General features: G+C 46.9%; 1 protein-coding gene across 9 annotated transcripts in view; it reads left to right on the forward strand.

Moving 5' to 3' along the window:
• The window catches only part of LOC133109642 (transcriptional enhancer factor TEF-5-like), a 36,117-nt gene that overhangs the window by 7,263 nt on the left and 1,354 nt on the right, over positions 1–27,500 (forward strand). The window contains exons 2-14 of one of the 9 annotated variants that reach the window (XM_061219082.1): positions 4,756–5,002; positions 14,665–14,729; positions 15,512–15,574; positions 15,705–15,767; positions 18,754–18,765; positions 20,427–20,555; positions 20,935–20,978; positions 21,318–21,433; positions 22,613–22,752; positions 23,793–23,966; positions 24,226–24,369; positions 24,767–24,919; positions 25,868–27,500. The exon at positions 25,868–27,500 is cut by the window's right edge and continues 1,354 nt beyond it. In XM_061219082.1, coding sequence (XP_061075066.1) covers positions 4,879–5,002; positions 14,665–14,729; positions 15,512–15,574; positions 15,705–15,767; positions 18,754–18,765; positions 20,427–20,555; positions 20,935–20,978; positions 21,318–21,433; positions 22,613–22,752; positions 23,793–23,966; positions 24,226–24,369; positions 24,767–24,919; positions 25,868–25,981 — 1,341 coding nt within the window. In that variant the 5' untranslated portion in view covers positions 4,756–4,878 and the 3' untranslated portion in view covers positions 25,982–27,500. The remainder of the gene's footprint in view (positions 1–4,755; positions 5,003–14,664; positions 14,730–15,511; positions 15,575–15,704; positions 15,768–18,753; positions 18,766–20,426; positions 20,556–20,934; positions 20,979–21,317; positions 21,434–22,612; positions 22,753–23,792; positions 23,967–24,225; positions 24,370–24,766; positions 24,920–25,867) is intronic. The other 8 variants (XM_061219083.1, XM_061219088.1, XM_061219085.1 and 5 more) reach the window with 8 other exon arrangements.

Raw genomic sequence — 27,500 nt, forward strand, 5'->3', positions numbered from 1 at the left:
CGTATTTCTCAGGGAAGTACTGGTGGCAGGTAGCTGCGGGTAGACCCATGTGGGTCCTGAGATTTCCCTCATACAGTGGCCAGGGTGCTCTAATAACACTCATAAGGCCCAGTTTACAGTGCATGGGCCCACTGGGACTTTTAGGCTTGTGCTTTTAGTGAAGGTGGCAGCCCAAATGTTTGTGTGTGCATCTGTGTGTGTTTGTATGTGTGCATGTGTGTGTATTTGTGTGTGGTGTGTGTGTGTGTGCGTTTGTGTGTGGTGTGTGGTGTGTGTGTGTGTTTGTGTGTGGTGTGTGTTTGTGCACATGTGTGTGTTTGTGTGTGTGGTGTGTGTGTGTGTTTGTGTGTATGTGCATATGTGTGTCTGTGAAATAGAGAGAGACAGTGGGGTGAGAGAGATAGAGGGAGAGAGACAGTGGGGTGAGAGAGGGAGAGAGAGAGATAGAGGGAGAGAGACAGTGGGGTGAGAGAGAGAGACGATGGGGTGAGAGAGAGAGATAGAGGGAGAGAGACAGTGGGGTGAGAGAGGGAGAGAGAGAGATAGAGGGAGAGAGACAGTGGGGTGAGAGAGAGAGACGATGGGGTGAGAGAGATAGAGGGAGAGAGACAGTGGGGTGAGTGAGAGAGAGAGACGGTGGGGTGAGAGAAATAGAGGGAGAGAGACAGTGGGGTGAGAGAGGGAGAGAGAGAGATAGAGGGAGAGAGACAGTGGGGTGAGTGAGAGAGAGAGAGATGGTGGGGTGAGAGAGAGAGAGAGAGAGAGAGTGGGGAGACAGAGATGGAGATAGTGCTGTAACCATTAAAGGATGGTCTCTCGTTCTGGTGCTAGGAGAGCTGAAGACCTGAAAGTCCTGTTGGTTCTGTTTCTCCCGTGTTTGTGTTTCCCTTCGTAACCCGCGTTCATCAGCGGCTGTGGTTAGATTCGCCTCAGAGAGCCTTTCCACACATCTCTGATTAATCTCCAGATTTCGTTTATTTTTGTCCACAATGCCAACCGCCATCAGAAAAATATAAATTAGGAGTTTTGACACAACCAAGTATAAAAACCCACTTTGGAACAGAATGTGTTTGTATGTAAACTTTTTCTAAACGGCTTGTGTGCTAAATAGCAAGTAAACGGTTAGTGGTTAGTTATGTAAACTAAAGCGCAGCGTTAGGCTGAGTAATGTTGTGTGTGTAATGTTTCCTCTGCATTCCAGCCTGTTAGAGGGAGGGTCCCTGCCCCCTGCTGAGTGTGACAGTAATGCAGCACAGGGCCTGATGTTTTCACAGGCATGCAGTGGACACCTAAATTGGTAAAGCCCCCCCCCCCCTCTCGCCCCCCTTTTTGCCCCCTTCCACATTCCTACTCAGACTGATTCGTCCTTGTTTGGGCAGAAACATTTTGAAGGGGGGGGGGGGGGGGGGGTTGACACCAGGAAGTGCAGAGAGTAGTCGGGAGGAGAACCTGCTAGAACGCGCCACAATCATGGACACAGAATAGGCTTGGTCCTGGACTAAATTGAGTTTCAAACTATAATTTAGTCTGTGTCTGTGGAACTGGCCCCGTGTTGGCAGTTTAATTCTGTATGTGTGGCGTTACCTAATGCAGTGACAAATATATTTTTTCCCAGTTTTTGATGTAGCCATCGTTAGACTACTGAGTGTGATTAGGTACACACCTTACTGATTTGGCCTTTGAACACCAAATTATTCCTTCATTAAATGACTCATTTTATATGATAATTGCTTTTAAAGTGTGCTTCCCGCTCTTTGCATTTTTGGTGTCACATGATTCAATGTAGCACCTAAATGTTTTATGAGTATGGTGGATATTCCTCCTTGCCCACCTTGATGGACCAGCAAACATCAACTGTACGCTGCTGCTTTTGTTAACACTCTCACAGAAACATTTCTTCTTGGAGTAGATTGCCAAGATTGAAAGCGTTATAGGGCTCTTAGAGTTCATATGCGTACTAGTTCTCCAATTTGTGGTCACTATCTGATTGATCTGACTGAATACAACTAAAAAAATTAAAAATAAATAAATAAAACCTGTATGAACCAAGAGACTGAGCTTTAATCTGCCCGGACAGAGAAAGAGAGGAAAACACAATTGGCCTGATGTACTAAGACCGTTAGCATGTACACAACCTTTTCGCAAAACTAATAACACAACTCGCGATTGGTGTAAAACGGATACCAAGGTCAATCATTCGTCCATGCTATTGGTTTTGTTTGTGCTAAAAGGTTTTCGTAAATCCGGCCCACATGTGCTAGCTGTAGACCCTGTGGACACTTTGTAGAATTAGAGGTGTGCATTATGGGAGAATGAAATCGGCACTGAATAGTCCACGACTTCTCTGAATGACCATTCGACTATTTAACCATCACCCCGTCATACTGGTGTCAGGTCAACGCGCTTACAGGGGTTTTTCACAGACCAAGACCATTTAGTGAGCATCTGTGGATGATGTCATAGCATTTTGTGTGTCAGGGAGTATTGTGTTTTTGGGCAGTGCATTCCACAGAAATTAAATGCATTCCAATGAAATGCACACATTTCCTACATTTGCCGGATTCCATACTAATTGCTTGTTTCAGTTACAGGATTCCAGGTTAATTAGTGAATTGTGTGATTGCGTTTGCATTCTCTGTGTCACTGTAGAAGCAGTCAGGCCCGATGTGTCTCATAAATATTGGGGGGGTTAATAAGAATGCAGGCCAAAAAAAAAGATTATGTTGAGGCTTTCGTTGCGGAAGTACAGCCTGTCTGAGAAGGAGCTTCAAACCAACTCCAGTGCCCTGAGTGGTTTCAGGAGTGGAGTGAGCACTCGAGCCAGAGAATTCATCAGATCACATTTTAAGTGCATTAAAAGTCTGATTAGCACTATTGGGTATTTATTAGTCCTATTTCTTAGACTTATTGGTCTTCTGCTGCTGTAGCCTATCCACTTAAGAGGTTTGACACATTGTGTGTTCAGAGATGCTCTTTTGCATACCACTGCTGTAATGTGTGGTTATTTGCGTTACTGTGACCTTCCTGTCAGCTTCGACCAGTCTGCCCCTTCTCCTCTGACCTCTCTCATTAACAAGGCGTTTCTGTCTGCAGAACTGCTGCTCACTGCCTGTTGTTTTTTTGCTCCATTCTCTTCAAACTTTAGAGACTGTGTGTGAAAATCCCAGGTCAAATCATTCCACGGTCAAAGTCACTTGAATCACCTTTTGACCATGTCTGCATGCTTTTATGCATTTAGTTGCTGCCACATGATTGGCTGATTAAATATTTGCATTAACAAGCTGGTGTATTGTGTACGTAATAGTGTTCAGTGAATGTATATTCATTCCTCAACCTTTTTTGACAAGTGCAGCATCTTCAACTGAAAAAAGTGTAATACGACACTTTTTCTCAGAGTTGCGCACCTGTCGATATTTGTCATGTCACAGTCATAGTCATACATTGACGCACAGTGCTGATTGGACAACCGGATGGAACACTGAAATTCATTGTCACGGATAGGCTATGCCCGGCTCCGCCTTGTTTTCAAAAATGTAAACATCAACTGTTTGGCATATTGTTACCATAGAGACAAAAAACCTGTAATCTGAGACCATAGCTGAAGTATAAATGTAAAACGTTTCGTTTTCGTCATACGACGCTTTTCGCCAGGGGTGTGCGACGTGTTTAAATCAGGCTTAAGACTTACTCATCCAGAGTGATTTGACGGACTCTTCTTGTTTGACCTCTGGGCTCAATATTTGCAGTATGACTGACTTGAGTTACACAGGGAGTTCTCAAATTGCATTACAGGAAATCCAGCTTCAGCATGCATGTTTCTGATTCACAGAGTTGTAGAATGTATGAATGTAGTCCATGACCTCGAACTGGTGAACTACGTGGTTTGGGAAGCAGCATGATTTAGGGGAAAGTGGATTTGGGAAAGGATCCAGGTATTCCTCCGTACTGAACCACAGAGGAATAAGAGGAATGGAGAAGATTTGAGTTTCTAAAAAAGGCTTGACTGGTTATATTGCATTCTTAATTTAATTAGCCAATTAATTTAGTTGTGAAATATAAACACTGGGAGAGATCTCATCCTTTCCACAGAGGCATGATAGTCTTGTACGTCGCTCTGGATAAGAGCGTCTGCTAAATGCCATGTAATGTAATGTAATGTAATGTCTTGTGGAGTACGTGCATGAAAGGACGTTGATTGTAAGGGAACTACAAATCTAAATGGTACACCCCGCTGGTAATCTCGTAAAATAAAATTTAAGTATAAAAGTATTCCAATTTCATTTAGTTTGGAATATGTACTTCAAGACGTGTTCATACAGTTTTGGAACAAGTGAATTTTGATTTAAACTTTAAGGGAGAGGGTAAATTGACTGCATTTACTGTGCATAGTGCTTTTATCCAAAGCAATCCGAACTAATCCCTCTCATTCACCCATTCACACACACACACACACACACACACTCACACACACACACACACACACTCACACACACTCACACACACACACTCACACTCACACACACACACTCACACACACACACACACACACACACACACACACTCACTCACACACCAGCGGCGACTGGCTGCCATGCAAGGTGCCAATCAGCTCGTCAGGAACAATTGGGGGTAATGTGTCCTGCTCAGGGACACCTCTCCAGCCCCGGGGCGACTGCCAGACGGCCGGCCGTACCTCCTGAGCGAATGTGGCCCTGACGTGCGCTGACGTGTCCTCCGCTCCGCTCTCTTTCCCAGCATCCCCCAGTCAGCAGGCGGGCGGGCGGGCGCGGCACCATTGCGTCCCAGGACTGGAGCGCCCCCAGCAGCCCGGAGGGGGCGCTGGAGAACGGGGGCGGCAGCGATGAGCTGGACCGGGCCATGGACGGCGACGCGGAGGGCGTGTGGAGCCCCGACATCGAGCAGAGCTTCCAGGAGGCGCTGGCCATCTACCCCCCCTGCGGCCGCCGCAAGATCATCCTGTCCGACGAGGGCAAGATGTACGGTACGTACGTGGGGCGGGGGGTCCTAAACGTGTCCTAAACGTGTCCTAAACGTGTCCTAAACGTGTCCTAAACGTGTCCTAAACAGGTCCTAACCGTGTCCGTACAGTTAAAGGTACAATGGGTAGTTTTGGACTTTTAACTGTCAAGAGAGGAATTGCAGCAACGAACACCTTCAAACCACAACACTGTTTATCCCCCTCCCCCTTCTCTGTAAATGTGGTGACGTTGAAACGCCATTGGCTGTGGCAATTAGGACCAATGTTCAGAACCAATGAGCATTAAATTATTCATTATTGTTCAGTCATACAATGTTTTGGTACAGAGTGTCAGGGCTTCAACTGCATATTTTGAAACCCGAATTTAAGGACTAAAAACACAGGCAGAGGGTGAGTCAACATGTCAGTGAGCCTTTTTCAATGATAGGAAGGGATTTACAATGGTTTTGTAACAATGTTTTAACACAAAATCTTACCTATTGTACCTTTAATAGAAGTAAGAAGCCTGAGGTTATTCGCAAAGACTTATGGGATATCCTACATGGCGAAGGATGCATGCCCTCAAATTCGTCAAAATGAAGGCACCTTAGAAGGCATCGTTGGAGTGATGTCACGGAATTTGGGTGAAAGGTCAAGGGTTAGAGTTGGAGGTTCTGAAGCAAGCTTGTTGACCCCCTTTTCCTGCATCACCGCAAAGGTGCAAAATGGCTGCCTACAGCTTTCTGTGCTGTATGTGACTGCCAAGCTAAAAACAGGGTACAAACAGTTACATAATGCTGTTACGTTTTTATTCACTGTAATTACTCTTTTTATACACTGTAATTGATCGTTAATGATATAGATTTAAAATGAATTCTAATGCAGTAATAACGAGCTAACTAAATACTTAACATACGTAGGTCAGTGTATTCTCCCTTAACAGCCACTCTGACGTGCAGAGTGATTCAGTGTCTTCTGCACTTGTACGTTTCTGACAGGGGCATTGTAGCCCAGGCAGTGGGGCTCATGTGTATGTCTGTGTTTGGCTGGGCTAGATAATGGCACTACTGTGTGGGACAGTGTAAATACTGTTATATAGTGGGACGGTGCCGGGTTGGTTTGGCCTGGGCGTGGCTCGGTGGGGTTTGTGTGCATGTAGGAGGGGACGTACCTTGACCTTTGACCCTTCTTGTGGAGCGAGAGGCCCAGATGACTGTAATCTGAACCAGATTGTGAGTCCTGGCTCTGACTCACACGTTCTCTGCGAAAGAGAAGGGAAGGGCTTGTGTTTTAAGGCCAGTTTAGAGTTAGGCGATGTATGGTCATTGGCACCAACGATTATCACGTTTGATGGCCGGTCGCAACGACTTTCTGTTCGTACTAGAACGAGGACACTTTGCCACTGTTGCTGTCATTGTTGTGTCTGTTGCTGAGACTTAAATAGTGTTGAACTTCGGCCCCAGCTGGCTCAGTTGTCATGACAATATTATGATAGGACTTTCTCATCCCCTGCAATTACCATTAGCGAAGTGTGAAGTAATCAACTAGCCTAACCTTAAAACCAGGCAAATGGAAAGACCACACAATTGTTTGGAGGTTGATAAACACAATGGCAATGTTTCTGTGCCTGTTAGCTGCCGACCATGTGGAATACTAAGATGCTATTTATGACTCCACCTTGGCAAAGCATTCTTCTCAGTTACGTGTGTCGACATTTCACGTGCCACAGCATTCAATAGCTGAATCGAGCAATAGCGCAGTATTGGTGTCAATGTTGCGATATCCATTATAGATTGCCTGACCTTAAAACAGTTTTTTTGTGATTTAACAAGAACACATTGAACAGCAGATTTATAGGGGTGAGGTGTGTGGTATAGAATTAAAAGCAGAATGTGCATTTAAATCACTACAACTACCTCATGTATTAGGTCTGTGCCCCCCCCCCCCCCCCCCCCCCACACACACACACACACACACACTCGCCCGCATGCGTACACATACAGAAACACACACTTCTAAGCATCTTAAAAACTTAGTTTATGACCTCAGCGTTGCTTAGTTTACTTCTGAGAAACACTGCTCTTGTCCAATCAGAGCTCTCTCTCTGTAATACTTTACTGCTCTACTCCAATCAGAGCACACTCTGTAATACTTTACTGCTCTCCTCCAATCAGAGCTCACTCTGTAATACTTTACTGCTCTACTCCAATCAGAGCACACTCTGTAATACTTTACTGCTCTACTCCAATCAGAGCTCACTCTCTGTAATACTTTACTGCTCTACTCCAATCACTGCCCACTTTCTGTGCACTGTCTTCGCAATGTACCTTTGTTTTATTCAGCTTTTTACAACGAAGTGATCCAGAAATTGAAGAATAAGATAAAAAATTATAAGACATCCGAATGCATCTTTGACATTGCCATATTTGTTGTTAAAGTTTTGACATGGCATAGACAGGTTTCGCTGATGTTTTGAATTAAAGTTTCAGAAGATGTAAATCAGATTCAGGTGTACAGAAAGGATTTTTCCAGAGGAAGCTGACTCACACAGAGAAGATTACAGTACTTTTGGGTTGCACCATTTTAAGGTCCTTATGGGACCTCAGGCTAAGTCTGGCAACGTCAGTTCCCAAATTTTGCGCACAGGGGAGAATAAAATGGAATAAATATGATCATGTGTGGGCCATTTCTTTCCATCAGTTTCAGTATTTCATCATTGTGCTCTCACAGGGTACTTTCACAATTATGACACTGCAGTGCACTGTGTAGAAAGTGCATTTTGGTCATGCAGCCTTGTGTCATTGCGTCTCTGTTTAGCTCTCTGTTTTACTGACACTCTCACTCGCTTCCATTTTGAGTGCCGTCACTCGAAACCCGTCTGTTCTGTTTATTTGTCTTTCCGCCTCTGCCTTCATCCTCGTCTTCCCTGCCAGGAATGTCTCGGGCGTGAATCACTACACTCTCGCCCTCCCTCCCTCCCTCTCGCTCTCTCCCTCTTTCCCTCTCTCCCTCTCGCCCTCTCCCTCTCTCCCTCTTTCCCTCTCTACCTCTCTCTCACTCTCTCCCTCTCCCTCTCCCTCTTTCCCTCTCTACCTCTCTACCTCTCTCTTGCTCTCTCACTCTCTCCCTCTCGCTCTCTCTCTCTCCCCCTCTTTCACTCGCTCTCTCTCTCTCTCTCTCTCTCTCTCTCTCTCTCACTTGCTGAAACCAAATTGGGCCGAGCGCGTCACTCGCATAGCTGAGAAGATTAACCAGGTCCATGCGCTTGGAGACGCGCTCATCAACACGTCCAAAAACAAGGCCACATCAAAGGCCCGTGGGCCGTGAGCTGATAGGCTGATAGGTTTCAGCGCTGGGCCTGGATCAAAATGGATTCTGCTTCCATGTCTGCGGGGCTACAGCTCAATTCTATTCAGCAGCCGGGGAACCTGAAGGCCTGGCTGACATCTCCGTGATTGGAGATGTTTGGCCCAATTCCTGCTCATTTACTGCGTGTCACAGACCTGGGATAATTAAAGTTATGTATATTTTTATGTTAAAATGAACGGTTATTTACAAATATATTAATACGTACACCAGAAAATAGCATTTATTGAGACATATTTAAACATTGAATTTTCTGGACCTGGTCTGGATTTTTGTATTTAATTTCTGTTTTTGTAAACACTGTACCATCTTTTTTCATATCTGACCAATCCTCTTGGTCTCCAATATAAGAGGTTCTGTATCTCAATGGGGCTTCTGGTGATAAAAAGGTTACATTAAAAAGAGTGCATAAACTACACTGAATTTATACAGCGGAAACCATTTCCTTACTACTACAAGGAATAATGCCATTTAATTGATACTCAATACACTTCGGAATAAACTTCCGAAACATTTTTCACAAAATTTTCAAACAAGCAAATCTTAAATGGAATGGAAATGGAACGGTATCTCTGGAGCTCACTGGGGTGGTATCTCTGGAGCTCACTGGGGTGGTATCTCTGGAGTTCACTGGGGCAGTATCTCTGGAGCTCACTGGGGCGGTATCTCTGGAGCTCACTGGGGTGGTATCTCTGGAGCTCACTGGGGTGGTATCTCTGGAGCTCACTGGGGTGGTATCTCTGGAGCTCACTGGGGTGGTATCTCTGGAGCTCACTGGGGTGGTATCTCTGGAGCTCACTGGGGTGGTATCTCTGGAGCTCACTGGGGTGGTGATTGAGAGGACAACTGGATCCACAACTGCACAGCATATGCTGACCCTGTCAGCAGGGATCTGACGGGTCAGACTTCTCCTCCACACACACGGACAGGCATGCACACATACACACACACCTGCACATGTGCTGTACACACACACTCACAGTCTCTCACGCATGCACATACACACACACACACACACACACACACTGTACACTACACACTTACATTAAAGTGCATACCCATAACCAGGGATAAGTGCGCTGAAAGACCCTAGAGGGAAGTACAATTTCAACTGCTACCTGCACAACAAATATAAGGACCAGGGCCTATTTTATTATTATTTTTATTTTATTCTTTTTTTAAACAAACACTACACGCATTATACAAATTCATTTGATTTGATTTAAAAGGCATTTAAGAATGAAACTGAGAAATTGGGTTAGAAAAATGGTGCAAATCAAATCAGTGTGTGCCTGGCTGTCACTACATACACGTATAACACAACACCTTTTTGCTATAGAACCAAATTTATGCCTTAAAAAATAAATAACGGATGAGATTTAGTTTGGCAGTATGGTGACGGTGCTGGAGCTGATGTCTAAGCGCTGCGTGTCTGCGGGAAAATTTTGGGGAAAAGTTTGTTCAGTCCTGACACTCCTCCGCCGTTGAGGTCTGTGGCCTCCCCCTCACTCAAAGGCGGGAGGAGGGGGGTCTGCTTTTCCTCACTGCATCTGTCTCTGGGCCGTGTCCACGGTTTTCCCGGCACCGCCGAGGTGGAACCCCCGAAGGAGACGCGCACGGAGGCCATGATCTCGCCGTCGCTAAACCGCCCGCGATGAGGGGCGGACTGTAGCGTAGTGATTAAGGTAAATGACTGGGACCCGCAAGGTCGGTGGTTCTAATCCCGGTGTAGCCACAATAAGATCCGCACAGCCGTTGGGCCCTTGAGCAAGGCCCTTAACCCTGCATTGCTCCCGGGGAGGGGAGGGGAGGGGAGGGGAGGGGATTGTCTCCTGCTGTCGAACCGAGCCGTGACCCTGTCTGCTTACCAGGGCTCGGACATGGGTTCTCGCCGCAGACCCGTGCACTGTGGAGGCTGCGGCACGTTTACACACACTCTCTACGCACGTGGGGGTGCGCCGGGGCCTGACAACATGCAGCACACATTCCAGAACGTTCCGTAACATTTTAAACTAGGCCACGATAAGATCCGCACAGCCGTTGGGCCCTTGAGCAAGGCCCTTGTAACTCTTCAGACACACAGGGGAGGATTGTCTCCTGCTTAGTCTAATCAACTGTACGTCGCTCTGGATAAGAGCGTCTGCCAAATGCCATTAATGTAATGTAAGGTACATGAGATAGCCATTTATTGATCACACATGGGGAAATTCGGGTTGCCAGAACAGCAGATGCAGAGGTACAGTTAAAGAAAGTCACACGCAGAATGATATTATAAAGTGAATATCATTTTTTTTTTTTTAAAGAATACATTGCGAAACGGAAGTGCTGCTTTTCTGCACCACCACCACCTCCAAGAGTTGTTTGAAACAACACATTTTTCTACAAGCAGTATCAGGAGATACCCTGGTGAGTGCTGCTAAGCATCACTGCCCGGCCTACAGATCCTGGGACTTTCCTAAGTGGCTGTCCGTGGGAAGGGCCTTGTTTGTAGGGGAGCTTTACTGGGCTGCAGGTAGAAATGGACGGTCTCGTGGTCGCATCCAATACATTCTTATCGGTTGATGTCATGTTCTTTTCTCTAGATTTGTCTGAGTCTTAACTGATTTTGAAAATAATGTTCTCAATTTGTGGTCAAATGTGATTTTTTTTGTAAATATTTTGCGGCACTAGCAGTGATTGTTTATTGTCTGGTTTCTGGTTTGTGTTTATGTTCTGCCCTCCTCAGCAGGGGGGGAACCACTTCCTGCTCTGTCTCATGGCTTTGGGGGGGTCAGGCAGGGTGGGGGGTGTGAGGTTCCAAATGCTGCGGGAGTGGAAAATTCCACCTGGCACGTGCACGTGTGTGCGTGTGTGCACGTATGTGCGTTAGTGTGTATGCCTGTATACACGTGTGTGTGTGCGCCTGTTCATGCATGTCTGTGCGGGTGTGCATGTATGTGCGTTTGTGTGCATACCTGTATACACATGCGTGTGTGTGTGTGTGTGTGTGTGTGTGTGTGTGTGTGTATGTGCTTTGTGTGTGCCTGTACATGCATGTGTGTGTGTGTGTGTGTGCATACATGTGTGTGTGTGTGGGAGGGGGGGGGGCAGTGAGATAGTCATAGGTAGAAGTGGGAGGATGATTACTTGTTACTTGTTTATTGCTGACCGAAATTTCTTTATTTAATGGATCGAGCAGGATAAACTGGTAGAATTAGAGAAGGTTCCACATATTCCTGTGAAGCAGAGACTTCACTATTCACTATCCCGATGCAAAACTATGACCTCTGTCGTTTCTGTGTAGCAATTTCTGCATCCCTATTTATTCTTCTTCTGTGGTGGTGAAATCCTGATTGCGAGCGACAGGCTTTGACTGGGGCCAGGCGGAGTGCACTCTGGACGTGAATAGCGCGTGCAGGCTTTCTCTCTCTCTCTGTCAGACGGACGGGGAGCACACAGCACGGCCTTGTCGAAGCCGTTTCAGGCTGTGGAGCAGCTGGTGCTCTGTGTCCGTTCGGTGCCGCAGCTGTTAGAAAGGCTCAGTGTCCCCCCCACCCCGGACCCCGGGCCCCGCAGCCTGGCCACAGACCTCCTCTGTGGGCCCCTGTCACGGGGGTCACTGTGGGGTCAACCAGTCAAACACAAAAGGACATATTCTGTAGGGAAGAATATTTCATATTCCATATGGAAGGAGAGTTCATGTTCAGTATAGAATCCTATTTCATATTCAGTATGGAATCCTATTTCATATTCAGTATGGAATCATATTTCATATTCAGTATGGAATCATATTTCATATTTAGTATGGAAGGACGGTGCAGTCTTTACATTCCAATGTCAATGCTTATTGGCTCTGTTACTCTTATACTCATATTTTATCAAAACCTTTTTCTGATGTCCAGATTTGCTTTGGAGTGTGCGTGTGAGTGTGCGTGTGAGTGTGCGTGTGAGTGTGCGTGTGAGTGTGCGTGTGCGTGTGAGTGTGAGTGTGAGTGTGAGTGTGAGTGTGAGTGTGAGTGTGAGTGTGCGTGTGCGTGTGGGTGTGCGTGTGCGTGTGCGTGTGCGTGTGCGTGTGCGTGTGCGTGTGCGTGTGCGTGAGCGTGAGCGTGAGCGTGAGAGTGAGAGTGAGAGTGAGTGTGTGTGTGTGTGTGTGTGTGAGTCTGAGTGTGAGTGTGTAAAGATGGGGTCACTTCCAGAACAGATGAGGGCAGGTGTTCCTGTCTGTGGCTAAACTCTGGATTTGAAATGTGGAGGGGGGTTAGGAGGGGGGGGGGAGGTTTAGGAGGAGGGGGGGGGGTCATGCTCTTGCAGTTGTTTGCAGAGACAGTGGGGGCTTTGTGTGTCTGAAGAGTTACTGCCACAGCTGTCACTGGTGTGTGTGTGTTTGTGTGGGTGTGCGAGAGAGAGAGCGTGTGCGTGCCCAAGAGTGTGTGCAGCAGCCAATTGGGGGATGGGGATGGGGAGGGGGGTGGGTACGAAAATGATTCTACAGGATCAATAAGTTACTAACACCATTCTTGCCACAAACACACTAGCACACGCGCATGCAGAAGCGTGTAAGAACATGTCTGCTGACGACAGTATTGTTCCTTCCTCTTGCTCGTGACACACTGAGGGCCCGGCCCGCAGAACGTGTTTGTCTGGATCCGATCTGGCTGGTGCAGTGCTATAGGCTGCTCTCCCAAACATTTTTCAAATGTTTTTATCCAAGCAGATATGAATATAAGTAATACCAGCAAATCTTACAGAAAAAAAATGCTTTAACAGGAACATGAGTTCAGGTTGTTTCCACTATGTGTGCACGTTTGAAACATAGCTAATAACAGCCTATTGATAAGACCAATGAGTAATATAGCAGAAAGGCAATTTAAAAAAAGTGTTTTTTAAAAGCATTTTTTTCTGCTTGGATCCTTTAAATTGAAAAGGCTCATCTCTCGAGTAAACGTCTATCCTGTTAAGGCTGATTACAATTGACGACTTTCTGGGAGCGTTGGATTACACTGGAGTGCATACCGTCTGTGTTTTTCTGCCCCCTAGTGGCAGCTGATAGGTTTCACTACAGTACAGAAAGGCTTGTCCCTCAGTAGATATTGAAGCAGTACATTACATTACATTATTGGCATTTGGCAGACTCTCTTATCCAGAGCCACGTACAGTTGATTAGATTGAGCAGGAGACAATCCTCCGCTGGAGCAATACAGGGTTACGGGCCTTGCACAAGGGCCCAACGGCTGTGCGGATCTTATTGTAGCTACACAGGGATTTGAACCCCCAACCTTGCGTGTCCCAGTCGTTTACCTTAACCACTACGCTACAGGCCGCCCAATAGTGTGTTCTGACCTTAAGACACAGCAAGGGTGGTGTCACAGGGAAAGGACTAACAAACCAAGCTTGTGAAAGGACACTGTGCAGATGGAGACAACTTGTTCTTTCATTTCTGGTGTGTGTGTGTACGTTCCTCTTGAACAGTACCATGTACCTGTCAGTCAGGTTGCTCTACATTGTTCTTATCTCATTTGCATTATATGACTTACTTTTCAACAATCTACTGCTCTTATCCAGAGAGACTTACATTATGTTACAACATACAGGCGTCTTATACAGCTGCTCATTTCAGAAGCAGTTCAGGTCAAACCCGGTTTGGATCGCGTTTGGATTCTCTGTGTTCGCTCGGGTTTACTCTGGGTACTTTTCTCTCACAGTTCAAAGACCTACATCAGGGATGATCAACTTGAGGGCTGAGAACTGCCTGTTTTCCACCCTCCCTTAACTGGGAGTCAGGTGTGAATACAGTCTGACCAATCAGTAGCACTAACTGTTCAGCTAATTACCTGGGAGAACAGAAAACCAGGGCCGGATTTGGATTTGAGGTCCAAATATACATTGCAGGGCTCACTTACAAAAGAGATGTCAATCTCAATGCCACTGCTCTTGTTGAATCCACACAACCTGTGCGCTACAAATCCACTTTTCTAACCATTATACTTCACTGCTGCCCCTATTGCAAGTGAACGCAGTTTATTTTTAAGCAGTTTTTCTCATGCATTTAGAAAGCCTAACTCGCAGCAATTGTAGTCTCATCGTCACTGTATCAGTGTGGAATTGGTGTTGTTCCTTTAACTCTCCCAAACCTTCACTGTGTCTACAGGAAGCTCAATCCGTTTCCTCACTGAGGCTAATTCTCTGGAAAATAAACTCAGTAAAAACACGATCTGTGTTTCTTGTGTGGCGGTTATCTGTGGCCTCCCTCAGGTCTCCTGTAATCCATCTTCGCTCTGTTTACTGAGCTCCTCGGTCCGTTCCGTGTGCTCATTGCACATCTTTGTGTTTATTTGTGACAGGTCGCAACGAGCTGATCGCCAGATACATCAAGCTGCGTACGGGGAAGACCCGCACGAGGAAGCAGGTACCGTGTCCGAGTGCTTATCTCACACAGCCTCTCAACACCGTGCGTGTGTGTGTGTGTGGGTGTGTGTGTGTGTGTGTGTGTGCGCGCGTGTGAGTGAGTGTGTGTGTGTGTGTGTGTGTGTGTGTGTGTGCGTGTGTGCGTGTGTGCGTGTGTGCGTGTGTGCGTGTGTGCGCGTGTGCGCGTGTGTGCGTGTGTGCGTGTGCGTGTGCGTGTGTGCGTGTGTATGTGTATGTGTGCGTGTGTGTGCGTGCGTGAGTGAGTGTGTGTGTGTGTGTGTGTGTGTGTATGTGTGTGAGTGCATGTGTGCGTGAGTGTGTGTGTGCGTGTATGTGTGTGTGTGTGCGTGTGTGTGTGCGTGTGTGTGTGTGTGTGCGCGCGTATGTGTGTGTGTGTGTGTGCATGTGTGCGTGCGTGTGTGTGTGTGCGTGTATGCGTGTGTGTGTGTGTGTGCGTGTGTGTGTGTTTTTGCGTGTGTTTACAACTGTTTCACACCCTCTAGGTGTCTAGTCACATACAGGTGTGTGTGTGTGTGTGTGTGTTTTTGTGTGTTTTTGCGTGTGTTTAAAACTGTTTCACACCCTCTAGGTGTCTAGTCACATACAGGTGTGTGTTGTGTGTGTGTGTGTGTGTGTGTGTGTGTGTTAGTGTGTGTTTTGTGTGTTTTTGCGTGTTTAAAACCGTTTCACACCCTCTAGGTGTCTAGTCAAATACAGGTGTGTGTGTGTGTGTGTGTTTTTGTGTGTTTTTGCGTGTGTTTAAAACTGTTTCACACCCTCTAGGTGTCTAGTCACATACAGGTGTTAGCACGGAAGAAGGTTCGAGAGTACCACACAGGCATAAAGGTAGGCCTGTCGTCTGCGTTGCTAGGGCGGGCGTCGCTTTCCTCCTTGGTTACGGCTTTCTTCTCCTCCCTCCTCTCTATCCCCCTCTCTCTTTCTCTTCCTCTCTCTGCCCGTCCCTCTCTCTCTGCAGGTTTCTAGCCACTTGCAGGTTCTCGCTCGGAGAAAGACTCGCGAGGTGCAGTCCAAGCTGAAGGTATGCGCTTTCTGCAGGCTGGGCGGGGCTTAGCAGGGTATGGCTGAACCGGGCGGGGCTTAGGCAGGCGTGGCCGAGCTGGGCAGGGCTTGTCAGGTCTTTGTTTCGCTCTTTGCATAGATTGCATTCTAGATTTTGCCATTTGACCGGCGCTTTTATCTCAAGTGATGTACACAGATTAACACTAATAATTAAAACACCATTGACGAACGCCAGTAACGGATTCCATAGAGGCAATCAAGAGCCTAGAATCAGGACTGGATACTGAAAGCTTTCGTAAAAACCCTTACGAAGGAGACGATTGAATGCACTTGACTTATCAGAAGCAGCTGGGAGGCATACTTCACCCAACATGGCTGTGAATATGCTCAAATTATGCACTTTGACCTCTTATTCATGGTTTCATTTCAAATCCAATGTGCTGGAGTACAGAGCCAAAAATGAACTGAACCACTGTTGGATACTTACGAATGGCACTATAAAGTTGATTTATAGTATACAGCTGGATATTTTATTGAAGGAATAAGAATTAAAAGCTTTAAGTTAATTATTATTGCTGACGCTTTTAGCTGACACTTTTATCCAAAGTCCGTTGATTAGACTAAGCAGGGGATAATCCCCCCTGGAACATTGTGGGGTTAAGGGCCCAACAGCTGTGCAGATCTGGCTACACCGGGGCTTGAACCACCAACCTAAAGGGTCCCAGTTATACACCTTAGCCACTAGGCTACAGGCTGCCCCCAATTAAAAGGCTCACTCAGTGGGATACCTGGGGTGTAACCCGGTAACCGTTGAGTTGGGGGACCTGTGCAATAGCCCAAATACAACAGAGCAGCTTGCCACTGAGGTCAAAGGGCAGTTTAGGGTCACAGGACTGCTTGGTCACTGCACTCACTGCCAGGCAGCACAATCTAAAATTGCACTGACCATAGCACGACACTTAGTTGGCGTTAGACTTCAATGTGAAGTCTCTACCAGGAGGGGGCAGCAGAGGCTACATTTCCCCCCAAAAAAGAAAAATATTTTCTGTCACAGCTGCTTTGCGATGCAGGGTACAATTGTGTCACAGCTGCTTTGGGGTGCAGGGTACGGTTGTGTCACAGCTGCTTTGGGGTGCAGGGTACAATTGTGTCACAGCTGCTTTGGGGTGCAGGGTACGGTTGTGTCACAGCTGCTTTGGGGTGCAGGGTACGGTTGTGTCACAGCTGCTTTGGGGTGCAGGGTACGGTTGTGTACTTGTAATGCGCTTCGAGCAGCGATCCAGGGGAGCTGCTCTGCGTGTGTGGGCACTGCGTGTGTGGACACTGCGTGTGTGGGCACTGCGTGTGTGGACACTGCGTGTGTGGGCACTGCGTGTGTGGATACTGCGTGTGTGGGCACTGCGTGTGTGGGCACTGCGTGTGTGGGCACTGCGTGTGTGGGCACTGCGTGTATGGGCACTGCGTGTGTGGGCACTGCGTGCGTTAGCCGCTAACCCTCTAGTGCTAGCGGCAGCTGTCTGCTTTGAGCTTTTCCACCTTTCCTCCTCCCTCCCCTACCCCCCTCCATCTCAACATCCACTGCTGACAAAATGATGACTGGAATGTTTTTCATATGCAGTGAGGTCCGTAAGTATTTGGACAGTGACACAATTTTTAAATGGCTGTAATTCCTACACCAGCGCTACTAAACACCAACGCTACCAAACCCTGTGAGCTACAGTGTCTGCAGGCACTTACTCCTTGATTTCACTCATTATTTTACCTGCTTGGCTCAGATAATAAACAAATTAATTAAATCAGGTGGTGTAGCGCATGGCTAAAGCAAGTGCCTGCAGACACTGCGACCCTCAGGACGTGGAGTTGAGTAGCGCTGTCCCACACAGTGGATGTACATCCCCTCAAATTACATTGCAGGCTGAAGTCCATCTGGAGTGGATGGCGTAGGAATTACACCCTTTAAAATTGTGTCACTGTCCAAATACTTATGGACCTCACAGTAGGTCTCAAATCATGGACATGCTAGTGGACTTATCTTGTGGCCTGTAATGTCATGTATGTTATGTTATGTACGATTAAACATGTAGAGTCCAACCAACTTGTAGGAATGTGATCATGTAGTAGTTTTAGTCTTTGTCCCATGTTAAAGGCAATTGATTCACACGTTTTGATGCTATATAAGTCCTGCCATTTTGTGTTCATTCTCCATCTCCCTCCCTTTGTATGATTTTGTCTCAGAGATGGTTTTAGAGTTTAGGTTGGGGGGGTGTTCAGAGTCTTATACTTTTCTTTATTTTTTCACACTCTTATACAATTCAAACAGGCGATGTTTTTCATCACCAAAATGAACCTTTGTTTTAGCTGCCGTGTTGCAGGACGCTAACTTCATGTGATCTGCCGTTGATGTGAGATGCAGTCCACAGTCCTGGTCCTCAGTAAAAGCCCTTAGCTTTAGCTGAACATAGATCCTCCTCCTGTCACAAATGATCATGGCTGTTCTGATCATGACGGATTGGGAAACGGCAGACCCTGTCAGCGACTGAACAGCGGCGTTCTTTAGGCTAAGACTCGTCAGACCGACTGTACATTGCGATTCTCTGTGGCTACAGCGTGAGAATCAAAAGGTCATAGATCACAGGTTCTGTATACAACCAGTCCACTGACTGACACACTGGGTTTTTTTTCATGTTCAGACAGGAAGTGTCATCACACACATTATTGTGCAGTTACCCACTGTCTAACAGACTCATAAGAGTAGTCGTCTGGCAGTCGGAGGGTTGCTGGTTCAATGACCGGCCCGGGTAGTGTTGAAGTGTACTTGAGCAAGACGCTTAACCCCCAATTGCTCCCGACAAGCTGGTTGGTGCCTTGCATGGCAGCCAATCGCCGTCGGTGTGTGAGTGTGTGTATGAATGGGTGAATGAGAAGCATCAATTGTACAGCGCTTTGGATAAAGGCGCTATATAAATTCCGACCATTTACCATGTACTCTCTCTCTCTTGATTCAGGCCTTGAATTTGGTAAGTGTTTGACCGTACCCAACCTGCCTCCCCTGCTTAGCTGGCCTCTAGCTGCTCCCCCTAATCTGGCACCCACCTTAGCTCTGCCCAACTCACACGCTGCTCAGCCAATCCCATGCTTGCCCACCGTATCCCACAATGCCACTGTGCCCGCTGACAGATTGTTTCATTGCAAGCCCTGCGGGAAGAAAGCGGCTCAAGCTTGGTTTTGAGACCGCTGGTAGCTAGTTAATCACTTCAGACCAGCTCTCATATGTTTAGAAATCAGCCTGGTTTTGAGACCGCTGGTAGCTAGTTAATCACTTCAGACCAGCTCTCATATGTTTAGAAATCAGCTGGTTGACCAGCTCATACCCAGCTAGACCAGCTTTATGATCAGCTTGGCCATGCAGGTTGACCAGCTCATACCCAGCTAGACCAGCTTTATGATCAGCTTGGCCATGCAGGTTGACCAGCTCATACCCAGCTAGACCAGCTTTATGACCAGCTTGCCCATGCTGGTTAACCAGCTCATACCCAGTGAGACCAACTTCATGACCTTGCTATTCATTCCTGGCATTAAACTCCAGAGACGGTGACTGAGTGAGGAGTCAGGATAGACTGCTTGAAGGCCCTGTTTTCTTCCTTCGTTATAAGCAGGTTCAGGTTTGGTCACTCTCAAGCCTGAAGTCACCACATGCAACCCAAGCTGACTTCGCTCATATAAGTAAAAAAAAAAAAAAGATGATGACTCCACAAATTCCTCTCTATCTCATAGCCCACAGGGGGAAAAAAATCAATCAGTTTCTTCATTGCTGCCATTCTGTTAATTCGTTCTTTCAATTATTTCTCCAGAAAGCTGATTCATCTCGTCTATAAAGGCAACGTGTCTTCAGGCAGCTAGCATTGTCACTAGCAGCTAGCCATGCTAACATTTCAATGAGAAAGTCTGTTGACGGAGACTGACTGTCAGAAGGCCATGCTTCTTGAGGTGTCGGGTCATTTCATACTCCGTACTAATAACACCTGCTTCGCACCTGCAATGTTATCTGCTGAATCTGGCGACAGATAAAATAATTTGCCGAGTCATACACGGCAAACACCGCTATTGCTAACATCCACGGCACAAGCGGAGCATTGCGGCCTGCTTCCGTAGTGTACACACACAGCTTGTCTGAGACGGTATTTCCTCTTAAAACTAAGGCAACAGACCTTGACTGGTTTGTTTAAAAGGGGATGTTTGTGTTTGTGGTGAATTAGCCTCAGTGGTTCTGTGGTGAGCTACACGATGCGTCATGAGATGGGTACAGTGCTTTATGTGAGTGTATGATGACAGTTTGTAGCCTTGTGGCTAAGGTGCTTGACCAGGACCCTGATGGTTGGTGGCTCAAGCCCCAGTGTAGCCATGATATGATCTGCCCGGCAGTTGGGCTGTTAACCCCACATTACTCCAGGGGGGGATTGTCCTCTGCTTAGTCCAATGAACTGTAAGTCACTTTGGATAAAAGTGTCAGCTAAATAACAAATTATTATTATTATTATTATTATTATTATTATTATTATTATTATTATTATTATAATATGTGAGTGTTGGACAGACCGTGCTATTGACGGTGTCTCTGGAGCGAGTGATTGGCTGTTCTCCTGTCTCTCACCGTGTCGTTCTGTCCGTGGCCTGGCAGGATCAGGTGTCCAAAGACAAGGCGCTGCACAACATGGCGCAGCTGTCCTCCGCCCAGATCGTGTCTCCCAGCGTGCTGAAGGGCCCCCCGCCCTCGCTGTCCCAGCCAGCCTATCCCAGCCATGCTAGGGTAAGCCCCGCCCCGTCGCACTAAGCCCCGCCCCAGCGAGGGTAAGCCCCAACCATGTCTGTCTTAAGCCCCGCCCATGGATTCGTAAGCCACACCTCCATGTGTGGAAGCACCGCCCACAACAGTGTAAGTGCCACCCCACCAGGGTAAACCCCGCCCCTGCCAGAATAAGCCACGCCCTGGTCCAGCAGGAAGAATCTGGCAGGAATAACAAATCTGTATCTATCAGGAAGGAATTTATACAGATTATTGGACATAGAAATGTAGACACGTGCAGTCAGATGTCCAATCCATCTCAAGAAGTTTGTTTTGACACAGATTCTGATCGATTCTGATTGGTGGGTTTGTCTTGCCCTAATCCAATTGTATTGGTCCACAGTTTTGGCCCACCCACCTCTCCGGACAGCCTGGCTCTTCTCAGGAGTAAGTGCCCTGTTTTCAGCTCAGCAGTGGAGGATTCTGGGTAATCCAGGAAAGCAGTGTCTGATTGGACAGCTGCTGTACAATCTCATTGAATGTTCTAGTTTGATATGCCATACTTACTGACTTGGCCAATTTACCATGTGAACTAGGACTAGATATTCATGGCTGTTGACAACCGATCCTTTATGTGAACTGTACCTTATCCAGCCTGTTCTGTAGTTGTTCTAATGACCTTCCCTGTGCACTTATCGTAAGTGGCTTCGAATAAAAGCATCTGCTAAATAAATGCAACGTGACAAACAAAAGCATAACCTTAGGTCTTATTCATTCCCCACACAGACAACTTGCAGCCAGGCCAGAAAGCTTCTCACCAAAAACCTTCTTTTCCAGCATCAAACCGTTTGTACAAAGCCAGTACCCTAACCTACAAGGTGCTGTGACCACCTCTATATCATGTGAGTATTGGGTATAAATCAGCAAGAGCTGCATTAAATGTCTTCCTACTAGTTTGCATGCATACCTGGGTTCAAAGAGTATTTGTTTTGGATTCAAATGCTTTTTGAGGCTCTACTAATCTTGCCTGGCGCATTTGAGCCTGCCAAGAGGGCGACATGGCTCAGGCAGTAAGACCAGTCGTCTGGCAGTCGGAGGGTTGCCGGTTCTCGAATGCGGAAAAGTACTGTATTTGAATCCAAAGGAAGTACTATTTGAGCCCAGGTTTGTTTGCATGGCTACTAATCACTGCAAACATTTATTGACATTGATGCTTATTTCTTTGGTCATTTGAATAGCTTCTTATTCAGCTAAGAAGCTATTCAAATGGCCAAAAAAATAACAAAAAAACTCTTACCCCTTATTTGCTGTTGAGGTTTACTGTGGTCAAATATTTTATAAATGGATCATTGACCGGCTTTACTCAAATTGACACCTCTCAACCCCATTTGATGTTTGTCCTGTCTATGTTTGTCCTTACTGTCATATTCTGTCTGAATTAGTCCTCTAATTCAGTTTCTCCTTTCTTCTTTCACCCTGTTGTGCTTATCTAATCTCCCTTTCTGAGAATGCAACTTAAGGCCCTTGAGTAAGGCTCCTAACCCCACATTGCTCCGGGGGGGGGGGGGGGGGGTTGTCCCCTTCTTAGTCTAATCAACTGTAAGTCACTTTGGATAAAAGTGTCAGCTAAATAACTGTAATGTCATATACAGCTCAATGACAGGAATTATTCATTGATACAGCTTAGTGATGCTAGCTTTGTGATGCAGCTTTGTAATGCTAGCTTTGCGATGCTAGCTTTGTGATACAGCTTTGTAATGCTAGCTTTGCGATGCTAGCTTTGTGATACAGCTTTGTAATGCTAGCTTTGTGATGCTAGCTTTTCCTGATTTGGGTCGACTTGATTAGCTGCCTTTAACCAGTGATGCCTTTGAATTTGGCGACGTAAAAAAGTCCAATCCTGGATAAAAAGCTTCAGCGGAATACCAAATTTTAATTATATTTAACTTCTATAAATTTCTTCAACACTTGTATTTGAAATATTGTAAAACTGTAAATGAAAAGTAGAGTAGTGCTCTGAAGAGGGGGTAGTGGTATAAAGCAGGGCTTCTTGCTGAGTGGTGCGGCCCACGTTTCTCCAGCAGCATACGAGCACCTGCCCCCGCCACTCGCCCCCGCCGCCATGGCGGTGCCGGTGTGGCAGGACAGGACCATCGCCTCGGCCAAACTCCGCATGCTGGAGTACAGCGCCTTCCTGGAGGTCCCCAAGGATGCTGACACGGTGAGCTTTTACACAGCCGCTGAGTGACACAGTGAGATTTTACACAGCCGCTGAGTGACACAGTGAGATTTTACACAGCCGCTGAGTGACACGGTGAGATTTTACACAGCCGCTGAGTGACACAGTGAGATTTTACACAGCCGCTTAGCGACACGGTGAGCTTTTACACAGCCGCTTAGCGACACGGTGAGCTTTTACACAGCCACTTAGCGACACAGTGAGATTTTACACAGCCGCTTAGCGACACGGTGAGATTTTACACAGCCGCTTAGCGACACGGTGAGCTTCTACACAGCCGCTTAGCGACACGGTGAGCTTTTACACAGCCGCTTAGCGACACGGTGAGCTTTTACACAGCCGCTTAGCGACACGGTGAGATTTTACACAGCCGCTTAGCGACTCGGTGAGATTTTACACAGCCGCTTAGCGACACAGTGAGCTTTTACACAGCCCCTTAGCGACACAGTGAGATTTTACACAGCCGCTTAGCGACACAGTGAGATTTTACACAGCCGCTTAGCGACACAGTGAGATTTTACACAGCCGCTTAGCGACACGGTGAGATTTTACACAGCTGCTTAGCGACACGGTGAGATTTTACACAGCCGCTTAGCGACTCGGTAAGCTTTTACACAGCTGCTTAGCGACACGGTGAGATTTTACACAGCCGCTTAGCGACTCGGTAAGCTTTTACACAGCCGCTTAGCGACACGGTGAGATTTTACACAGCCGCTGGGCGCCCTGTCGCTCTTCTGTGAAAAGCACTATGGGAATAAAATTCTCCCCCTTTCTCCCCCCCCTCCATTCTCTCCCTCTCTCCCTCTCTCCGTCCCTCTTCCCCACCCTCTCTCTTCCTCTCGCTCTTTACCTCTCTCCCTTTCCCCCCCTCTCTCCTCTCTCCCTCTCTCCTCCTCTCTCCTTCCCTGCCTCTCTCCCTCTCTCCTCCTCTCTCCCTCCCTCCTCTCTCTCCTCTCTCCTCCTCTCTCCCCTCTCTCCCTCCCTCTCTCCTCCTCTCTCCCTCCCTCCTCTCTGTACTACAGTACAGTAAGCACTTGTTTGTGCACATTGGTCAGACCAGCCCGTCCTACAGTGACCCCCTCCTGGAGGCGGTGGACATCCGGCAGATCTACGACAAGTTCCCCGACAAGAAGGGCGGTCTGAAGGACCTGTACGAGAAGGGCCCGCACAACGCCTTCTTCCTGGTCAAGTTCTGGGTGCGTGTGTGTGTGTGTTGCAGAATTCACTCCTTAATTAACGACCAGGCTGATCTGACCAGCACAGTGACTCTGCTCTGACTCCTAGGCTGATCTGAAAGCACAGTGACTCTCTCTGCTCTGATTCGCAGGCTGATCTGACAAGCACAGTGACTCTCTGCTATGACTCCTAGGCTGATCTGACCAGCACAGTGACTCTCTGCTCTGACTCCTAGGCTGATCTGAACAGCGTAGTGACTCTCTCTGCTCTGACTCCCAGGCTGATCTGAACAGCAGCGGTTTGCAGGACGCTCCTGGCTGTTTGTACGGGGTGAACAGTCTGTACAGCAGCTCGGAGAGCATGGCCATCACCGTCTCCACCAAGGTCTGCTCCTTCGGCAAGCAGGTGGTGGAAAAGGTCGAGGTGAGCTCACTTCCTGCTTCCTGTTTGCTGCATCCTCTACCAAGCTCCTCCTGTCATCTTATTCTCACTGAATTACAATGCTGCAATGTTTTTCTTAGAGTCTACCTTTTTATAACATAACGCAGTGGTTCCCGACCATTTTGCTGGAGATCTACCACCCTATAGGTTTTCACTCCAACCCCAACGAAGCACACCTGATTTGACTAATTAGCAGCTCAGTGCAGATCTCTGGCTGTTGAATGAGGTGTGCTTTTTAAGGGTTGGAGTGAAAACCTGCAGGGCAGTAGATCTCCAGGAACAGGGTTGGGAACTACTGGTCTAAAGTACACTGAATATTCTGCAGCAGCAGAATTACTGTGCCGATGTTTGTAAATACTGTAAATGTTTGCTGTCCCAGACGGAGTACGCGCGCTCTGAGGGAGGGAGGTGCGTGTACCGCATCCACCGCTCCCCCATGTGCGAGTACATGATCAACTTCATCCACAAGCTCAAACACCTGCCAGAGAAGTACATGATGAACAGCGTGCTGGAGAACTTCACCATCCTGCAGGTAACACACACACATACACACGCACACATACACTCACACACACACTCACACGCACACATACACTCACACTCACACACACACACACACACATACGCACACATACACTCACACACACACACACACACGCACACATACACTCTCACACACACACACACTCACACACGCACACATACACTTACACACACACACACACGCACACATACACTCTCACACACACACACACACACACACACACACTCACACACGCACACATACACTCACATACACACACACACACACACACTCACACACGCACACATACACTTACACACACACACACACACACTCACACACACAAACACACACACGCACACGCACACATACACTCACACACATACACACACACACACACACACACACACTCACACACGCACACTCAACACTCACACACAAACACACACACGCACACTCACACACACACATACATACACAAACACACACACACACACTCACACATACTCACACACACACACACACACACACACGCACACATACACTCACACACACACACATGCACACATACACTCACACATACACACACACACGCACACATACACTCTCTCACACACACACACACACACATACACACTCACACACGCACACATACACTCACACACTCACACACACGCGCACACTCACACACTCACACACGCACACATACACTCACACACACACACACACTCACACACAAAGACACACACACACACTCACACACACACACACACACACAAACAAACACACACACACTTACACACTCACACTACTTTTGGTGTGCTGTAGCGAGATGGTGTTTAATATTTTCAGGGGAAAACGTGATCAGAAATGTCATTATAATCATAATGAACTGTATTTGGATATGTGTTCTTCAGTTGTTCCCTTATGATTTTATTTATTATTGCTCCCATTCAGGTTGTGACCAATAAGGACACCCAGGAGACCCTGATGTGCATTGCATTTGTCTTTGAGGTGTCAACAAGCGATCATGGAACACAATATCACGTTTACCGGCTGGTCAATGACTGAGGGTCCTACTGGCAAGACTGACTGGAGCACGAGCTGTCCTCCGACTGCCTGACTACAAATAGAAATACGCACACACTCGCACACAAACACACACTCGCACACAACCACACACTCGCGCACAAACACACACTCCCACACAAACACACACTCGGTCACATGTACGCACTGCATACACACACACACACGCACAGATTTACACACGCGCACACACACGTAGACAAATGCACGCACACACACATACACTCACACGCATTCACACACACACACACAAATGCGCTCACGCGCACACACGTAGACAAATGAGCACACACACACACCCAAACACACTTACACACTCACACACACATCCACACATACACAAATGTACACACACTCACACAAATCCCAAAATGTTGAACAAAGCAGAAATGAGCAAATGTGTGATATGAAAGTAAAGTTTCTTTACTTTAATTTTTATAAAATAGGAAATATATGAAGTTTGAAAAGATTTAAAACAATGGTGCACTTCTTTGTTTCATGGCAGTTTTTTAAACATATATGTATATGTGTAGAACAAAGCAGGTTGCAATCATTGTATTTCTTGTGGAAATATATTATATTTTATATGTTAGGGGCATTCTTATGGTACAAGGCTTATTCACCGTTTGGTACATATTGTATCAGCGCACTACAGAGTGTGCTGTCAAACTGAAAACGTCAATTTGCGTGAACTTTACAAAAGCACAGGTCATTTAGATCAGTGCTATTGAAATATATGATATGAATGTAAATATCTTAAGAATGAGAAACACATTTACCTGAGTGAGTTTTTCCGGATGTAGCCTTTATGAGTGTAGGGGGGTAATCTCAATGACGGGTGTGGGAGGCTGTCTCTCTGCCCATTTCACTCTGTTGACTGGTGGGCTGGAGTTAACTAGCTAGCATAGCGTGCTCCCAACATGTTTTTACACTGTGCTGGGGTTTGAGTGTATTCCCAACATGTTTTTAGACTGTGCTGGGCTTCTAGTGTGTTCCCAACATGTTTTTAGACTGTGCTGGGCTTCTAGTGTGTTCCCAACATGTTTTTAGACTGTGCTGGGCTTCTAGTGTGTTCCCAACACGCTTTTTACACTGTGCTGTACAGCCGTTGATTTTTAACAGCTATGATGTTACAGACATGCAGTAAAAATAGTCTGTATGTTTATTTATTTTTTTTGCACAGCTGCGCCACCTACTGGTCAGTGGTTAGAGCACGGTCTTAACATGTACATTTAGTAAGGAAACAGAACCTGTGTGCCTTCATATGAATCGACACCAAATGAACGGAGGAGGTGACTGTTAATCCGCCATTTTGTTATTGCAGACTGGTGCGTTGTGTTCATTTTGCCAAAAACACTGCTCAAAATGGCTGCACATGCTCCCTTACCCCTGCTAGCCAAACGTCAGTGCACCAGCCCTTTGCCTTCTCCTCAGTTTACACTAGCAGAAGCAATTCACTCGGCATCAATATTGTTTGTCTGACACCAGTTACATCCCAATA

Source organism: Conger conger, chromosome 14 (assembly GCF_963514075.1).
Source record: "Conger conger chromosome 14, fConCon1.1, whole genome shotgun sequence".
In the NCBI taxonomy this organism is placed as follows: domain Eukaryota; kingdom Metazoa; phylum Chordata; class Actinopteri; order Anguilliformes; family Congridae; genus Conger; species Conger conger.